Raw genomic sequence first — 7500 nt, forward strand, 5'->3', positions numbered from 1 at the left:
TTCTATTTGTTTTCATGCTTTGCTCTGCTGTCACCATATCTCTCGGAATTTTAACTGCATGGCACTTTAGACTGATCAGCTCTGGTGAGACATCAATCGAATGGCACATCAATAAGGAAGATGCCAAAAAGTTGAGGAAACAAGGCTTGGTGGGTGCAAAAATTTTTTTTTTTAATTCCTGTTGATAGTTTTTCTTTTATTGATCATGAACTGCTTGTGTTAACCAAGGAATGAGTTTTTACTTACCGTGCTTAACAATAATAACATTATGTTAAATGGAATAATAATAATAATAATAATAATAATAATAATAATAATAATAATAATAATTGTTATAGGAGCATTGGGGACCTATACAGACAGACTGGAAAAAATTTATACCTAGAGGATATCCATGTTGGGCTTCAGACCCACACAATGCAGAAGACCGTGCTGTTGGGCTCAGCCCGGATCCTGAGACAAGTTTTGGATTGCTGAGGCTGCTTGTTGCATCTTGCGCCAGAACTTCCAGCATGATATTGCTGTGATTTGGGACAAATAATAATAATAATAATAATAATAATAATAATAATAATAATAATAATAATATTTAAATAAATGTAGGCAGGAGAGGAAAGTACAATGAAGGACGCTTCTTGGTTTCCTTTAGACAACTGGTTGTTGCCCGGAACCAATGAAAACCTGATTCTATCTGAGATTATTAGCAATAATAATAATAATAATAATAATAATAATAATATAATGATAACTAGTCGTATAAACATAACAAATTTCTTTAATTTTCCAGACATGTTTTGACGGTACATCCGTCATCTTCAGTGTTACATGTTTTGAAATCGTCGTTGAATATGTCAAAATATGTAACACTGAAGATGATGGATGTACCGCCAAAACATGTCTGGAAAATTAAAGAAAGTTGTTATGTTTATACTACTATCTATATTGTTGCTGCTATCTAGACCTTTTGGATAATGATAACGGTAATTAAATACAAAAATCTTTTAAGGGGTGCTTGAAAGGAAAATAGTTTTTGAAGTAGAAGCAGATGTTGTTAATTATTTCGCCCCTCCCCACTTATTAAACACATCTGACATTAAAGCAGGATGAAGGAAAATCTGGGCAAAAAATTAACACTCATCAATAGGAGTGATTCTATTAATATTTTTCTTTAATTTCAGGTTTTTAGGAACCCTTATGATTATGGCATTTTGAGTAACTGGAGAATGCTTCTGGGGCTGGTGGATGGAAGGTTAGTCAACTATTTTATGTTGGTGCCATCTGAAAATAACTTTAATGTAGTACAGGAATCAACTTACATGTGCAATGTCCATATAATTTATCCTGCTTCCTAAAAATAATGTGGACCACAACCCATGAACTGGCTTTGCTAAAACGAAGATGCGAGTGAGGTTAGGGTTAGCCTAACCTAGACCTACATAGGTTAGCTGACCTAAATGTAGATTACACTAACCCTAACCCTAACCCTTGCCCTTGACCTCACCCTCGTTTTTGCAACATCGGCCCATGAACATTCTAGAATGAACTAATATTGCTTTAGTATTCTCTACAGGTCGTGGCTGCACCTTCTTCTGCCTTCATCTCATCCTCCATTTGGTGATGGCATCACTTGGGCACCATTACCGGAAGTACTCAAAGATGATGCAAAAGGGAAATTGCATTTTGTTTAAAATAATATTTGCTATGTCCAAGTGTATTTTACTATGTGCCAGTTAGAACAAAAATTAATTTTAATATAAAAGCAAAAGAGTTCCTTCAGTTGAGGGAATGATTGTTCTGAGTTAGTTGAAATGGAGGTACATACAATTGTACAGTATCATTTTTCCTCCTTCAAACAGACTCATATTTTAAGTGCATTTTTAAGTGTATTTTTGAATATTTATGTTAACTAGGTATTTAATAATGAAAATCGCTTTTTAAACCTAAGAAATGTATCACAATACAGGGATCGACATTCATTTTTTATCTAAGTCGTCAGCCGGGCAACCCAAAATTTGTCCTGGCTTAATATGCCCGGACAAATTTTGGGTTGCCCGGGTAAAAATGCGGAAGTATAGAAAATGGTCGATAAAATTACCTGTAACTTGAACATGCATTTGTGTCTTATTTTACACTCTCCTCAGAAATTACGAATTTTAACTCTGGATTATTATGTTATTTGCACCGCAGAAACCCGATTTACAGTGGTCCATATCTGCCACGGCAAAACGTACTTGAATGTAGCTTACAAAGTTACGATTCAAATACCCAAAGTTTCGACTCTCCTGTCCAGTATCTTTCTTTTGTATGCTTCCAAGACTTTGTTTTTCCTGTTCGTAAGCAGCAGGTTCTGCTCCGCTTACTTTCCTTTTTGCTGGAGGTGACGGAACACCTTGTAACTATTATGAAAACGCCACATTATCAGCGGAGACCACGAGTCACTGTTTGCCCTTTGCCAAATGACTTGCTAACAATCATGCGGTGAGAGACGGTGAGATACATGAAAAGTGAGCCTGCAATCGTTTCATGGAAAATACAGCGTGGTCAAAAATGGGCCCAAACTTGAAATTTCATTGCTGAGGAAAGCTGTATGTTTATTCCTTATTTTCTGAAAGTTTCCATTGAACGAAAAGCGATCAGATCGGAAGTTCATTCTATATTATAACATTTGATAACACTCATAAAAAGACATTTATTAAAGCATCACTCGTCCAACGGACTACCGGACGACTGCGAGTGTGGATCCCTGCAATAGTTGAACTAATAATCCCCTGTGTAAAAAAAGGCATCTCCAATATATTCTTAATTGATGAAAGAATACAATACATTTAATTTCTAATAAAAGACAGCTTATAAAGTTAAAGTTTAAAAAAAATGTATTTTGATATAAAAACTTTGACTGGCAGAAAAAAAAAAAAAAAATATAGAACTATTGTAGTTTCTTCCCTTTCAGCCATTCTATCGCATGTTTGCAATATTATTGTGTGTAAAAATTTTGGGCATGTGCCACTCAACAAAAACTCTGGTTTTCAAAAATTCCATGAGCCCAAACCTTACCCAATCAGCTGGGCAAACATATTGTAATTTTGATCCCATCAAAGTATCACATGCTGGGCATGTTTTGGGTGGAAACAGCGAGACGTGTATGGTCAAATGAAATGTGCCATTTCGATTTGACCGGTTGGATTTGACATTCCAGGGGCCCGTTTCTCGGAAGTCCCGAAAAGCCATTTGTAAACCTGCCAACCCCTTCTTCAGGAACGTCGATCTTTAAACATGTTTTCAAGGTAATAAAGAGCAAACTGACTGTGAAGTTTGACGTCTTAATTCCTCTCCGTTCTTGAGATACAGTGGGAATTGTGACACCCGAAAATGGCCCGTAAAGTTTCGGGACTTTCGAGAAACGGGCCTCAGACCACCGAGAAGGGGAGAAACTGTAACTGTAACCCTGTAATTTCTGTAACCCCGTAACTTCTGTAATCCCGTAATTTTTGTAACACCGCAATTTCTGTAATCCCGCAACTTCTGTAATCCTGTAACTTCTGTAACCCCGTAATTTCTGTTATCATGTAGCTTCTGCCCGGTAATTTCTGTAACCCCGTAATTTCTGTTACCGTACCTTCCGTTACCCCGTAATTTGAGTTACCTGTGACTTCTGTTTTTGGTGTCTCAGTGTTGATCATGTTTCCCGAAACATCTTTTCTAGTTTATCTACCTATTTGACTAAGACGGGGCTTAACCTGAAAGCCTTTTTCCGCTGTTTAAAAAGAATTCAATGGAAACATGTTCGCGTTTCAAAAAACGCAAAAACTCTCTGTTCATCGAACGAATCGATGTCTTGGGGTGTTTTGGGTAATTTATAGGGCTATTTGGGTGGAAGTGCTTGATTTTTTTTTGTAAAGATTAGTAATTTTTTGGGAAATAAAATATGGTGCATATTAAATGTAGTTTAAAAATAAAAATTCAAATTTGAAGTTTAGAATTACGATATGGACATCTAAACAGTCCCCTACTGTCTGTCATTGTTCAGAAATAATCTGCTTTCTTTCACTTCATTCAACCTCTTAAAATTTCAATCAGCTCAGATCCATTTGTTCTCCCACCTTAAGCCGTTATTAGTTACCCTCCTGGTTCTGCTAGCCGTTCTGATTTAATTCCTCTTTCGTCTTAAGATTTTTCTGCTTATAACTTTGCAAAATGAGGGGTTGTTCACAGGGACAGGGGGGTAGTCCATGGACCGGTTCCATGAAGGGTTCATGGCCAGGGTCCACAGGGATGGTCTATGGACCTAGGGTCCATGTTTCAGTTTTCATGACTGATGGATGACAAAGCGGAAACTTGCAACTACCGGAAATTTTACTGTAGTCAAAGGTGGTCTGTTCGTATCTTTCTTTTGCTTTCTTCAGTTCATTTCTTTTCTTTTGTTTGTTTCACGAACGTGAATAATGTTCAACCTAATTTAGAACTACTAGCTTCAAATTAAGTTTTCCTTTGAAGAGTAAACGACCCGACAAAATGTCCGGCCATCCAAGGAGTTGACCGGACAAAATTTATTTTTGAGCGGACATTGTCCGTTGACCGGCCGTTATTTGATGCCCTGAGTTACAAACAACAGAGATAAATTTTGAAAAACTATTAGGCTAAACAGTTTACAAAAACCCTAATTCCATTCTTAATCCATTTTAATCTTCTTCATTTTTGCTCATCCCTGCCTTCTTTTGTATTTGCTCATTTACTCAAAACTTTCTAACCCTTCAAATTATGTTTAAAGTTGCTGTACTTATTTTTTTATTCGTTTGATGTGATTGTCAGTTCCCCGCAGCCCCTGCGTTTGGCTTAATTTCGTGAAAAAGTCCGTTTAATTTCAACACGGATTACGTCCTTATGGTTACAAAGATTTCATGTACATCCACCGTACATCTATTCCTGAGGACTGCAAATTATCAATCATTAACATTTGCAATGAGACCTAACCTAAAAAGAACTTCAATGATAAGCATGTCATTGTAAATAGGTAGTTGTTAACAAACACGACACTTTGCATTTGTCGCCATGGCAGAAACATCTCAGTCAATAATTCTTTTTACCATTTCCAAAGCCATTTCTCCATTATCAGTTGGGACCATATGCCCTGCCTTCATTATGTAATACAGTTCTAAATTCTTGTAAGCCTTATAAAATGCCCCGGTGTTTCTATCTTTCATGCCAGAGGGAGGATAAAGTGGCACTCGGTCGGTTTTTAGAAAATCTGCAAGCCCATCCCAATCAAGCTTTGCAATCCATACTTCAGCGCCTAGAGTACCACAGATAATGTCCAATTGACCTTGATAGATCACCACTTTCATTCCATATTGCAAAAGCTCACTGACATCGGATATGACTGGTTTCATGAAATCCTCAGACTGGTACTTGAAGACATCAGCAGATTGGCCTCCCCAAGTAACGTTGCAAGGGATGATACCTAACTTATCTCTTATTGGTCCATTCATAAGTGCTGTTAGAGGGTCCTCATAGAGACGGCCAACGTGACGAGCATATAAACTATCAAGTGTAGTCTCACCTGTGGACTTCAACTGGGGGAAGGGAGGAGAATAGTGTTTAAGAACATTATAAATGTCAACATGGTCTGTTGTCTTTTCAATGACATTTTCAGTTTCATCCCAGAGCTGAGTGGCTTTTGCGTACTGACCAGATGCAACAGCATCAGCTGTAGCTTGAGCTGCCGCGTTCACTTGCTTCAGATCTTTATCATCTAGCTGGGAAAAAGCATAAAGATAAGGTCCCCAAGATAATACAGAATCCACCGGTGATATCCACGAGTCCCCCAGAGCAACTCCCCTGAAGTTACATTTGATGCTCCCAGCTTGGATGGCTTTGAACAATGCCACACCAAATGAAGATGTATACTTGCCTCCATAGGACTCACAGAAAATGTAAAATGGAATATTTTGGAAAACTGTGTATGTCTCTAGGAAAGCTTTAAAGAGGACAATAAGGTCATCTGTTATTCCTAGTAAATTAAAGCAAAGAAAATCACAGTGAGTCAGTCAGCTGACAACTTGGTTCACAACATCCCTGACTGCACCTTCAATCATTATAATATCCATTGATAGCCATTGTTATTGACTGATTCATGGCATTGTATAGAGCTTGCGTTGATTTAAAGAGATCAAGTGTGTCTATAATGAGTTTTTTCCCTCTTAACTTGTAGCGCCCATATAGTAAAAACGTAAATAAATATTTCTTTATGATGCTCACATAAAAGCATTTTTAAAGTAAGAAGAATGGAGAGGTCCACTCAATTCTCTGAAATTCTGTAACCTTCCCATACATCTTCTAAAACCCCCAAAGTACCCCCCACCACATCTCTAGGAAACTTTCTTGCAGTAGATCACGCGGAATTTACATGACCTACGCGGTCAAAATACGTCTCGTGTGACAGCATCAGTAAAAGCATAAACTTCGTCGTTTTGGCAAAATTATGGCCCGCTATTTAAAACAGAAGCTCCTATTCTTGGGTTGCACGTGACGTCACAAAAAACTAAAGAGCCTTTTGAGTTTTTATCTTGATCAGCGACAAGAGGTTTTAAAAATATATCTGTTTGCATGTTTTCAACTCGGTACCGTGCTTCGTTTCGAAAATTGAGCAGTTTGAATTTCAGAGTTTTTAACAGCGCGTGGCATATATTGTTGACGGCTTTCGAAAAACACGCCAGTTGCATAAAAACATCGATTTCCCTCGTGTTTTTGTGGCCTAAACAGCCAATATACTAGGAGACGTGTCTATACGAATGTTTGCTAGCTCATTATACAGCAGAAAGTGTTAAAGACAGCCAAACTAAATTCCGGATGTTTCTACAAGTTCCGGCCGCCTCCATACTAAACTCGAAAAATTTGAGTAATAAATTTCGCCGAATAACTTAAGTACGGAATATCGCACAGCCCTTAGACTTGGACCTGTTGTTTACTTATTCCTCTTCTGTAACATTTCCATCTCTTGACTCAATGGAATGGTAAGCGATTTATGTTTTCACTTTCGTGACATGCGACCCAAGAATAAGGTGTTTCGATTTATAAATTCGCATGTATTTATGTTATCGATCTTTATCGAAACTATTCAAAGCTAATTAGCATATATACGCTGTCCTTGCAAGGAACAAACTTGGAAATCAAGCTCATGAGTGATATTTTTATGAAGAGAACAATTATGGGCCTCAACGCACCAGTTATGTTTGTTGTAAAAGCCCTTACGTCCGTAACGTAACTGTAGCCTGTTCCAACTGGATTATCCACGAACAGCACATTGGCAGCTCGAAGCCAAGTTGTATTGCGCGGTTTCAGATCGACTGTTAGTGGTCCCAGCTCCTCAAAATTTCCAAATCCAGTGGACGATCCTCCAGGGCCACCTTGGAGCCACATTACAAGTGGCTTATTCAGGCGCTGAGATGGATCGGTTGTCTGGGCGCCATAAAGCCACCAGAACATAAAGGCGTTCTCTCTCAC

At 38.0% G+C, this 7500-nt stretch overlaps 2 protein-coding genes across 3 annotated transcripts in view; one reads left to right on the forward strand and one right to left on the reverse strand.

Moving 5' to 3' along the window:
• LOC138006501 (palmitoyltransferase ZDHHC16-like) overlaps positions 1-4524 on the forward strand; it is a 9142-nt gene extending 4618 nt beyond the window's left edge. Inside the window, exons 2-4 of one of the 2 annotated variants that reach the window (XM_068852865.1) lie at positions 1-149; positions 1179-1249; positions 1559-4524. The exon at positions 1-149 is cut by the window's left edge and continues 58 nt beyond it. In XM_068852865.1, coding sequence (XP_068708966.1) covers positions 1-149; positions 1179-1249; positions 1559-1688 — 350 coding nt within the window. In that variant the 3' untranslated portion in view covers positions 1689-4524. The remainder of the gene's footprint in view (positions 150-1178; positions 1250-1558) is intronic. The other variant, XM_068852866.1, reaches the window with a different exon arrangement.
• A 137-nt stretch (positions 4525-4661) lies between these two features.
• LOC138006496 (retinoid-inducible serine carboxypeptidase-like) overlaps positions 4662-7500 on the reverse strand; it is a 3091-nt gene continuing 252 nt past the window's right edge. The window contains exons 1-2 of the mRNA XM_068852858.1: positions 7221-7500; positions 4662-6007 (exon numbers count right to left, since the gene is read on the reverse strand). The exon at positions 7221-7500 is cut by the window's right edge and continues 252 nt beyond it. Coding sequence (XP_068708959.1) covers positions 5064-6007; positions 7221-7500 — 1224 coding nt within the window. The 3' untranslated portion in view covers positions 4662-5063. The remainder of the gene's footprint in view (positions 6008-7220) is intronic.

The sequence above is a fragment of the Montipora foliosa genome, chromosome 6, assembly GCF_036669935.1.
Source record: "Montipora foliosa isolate CH-2021 chromosome 6, ASM3666993v2, whole genome shotgun sequence".
In the NCBI taxonomy this organism is placed as follows: domain Eukaryota; kingdom Metazoa; phylum Cnidaria; class Anthozoa; order Scleractinia; family Acroporidae; genus Montipora; species Montipora foliosa.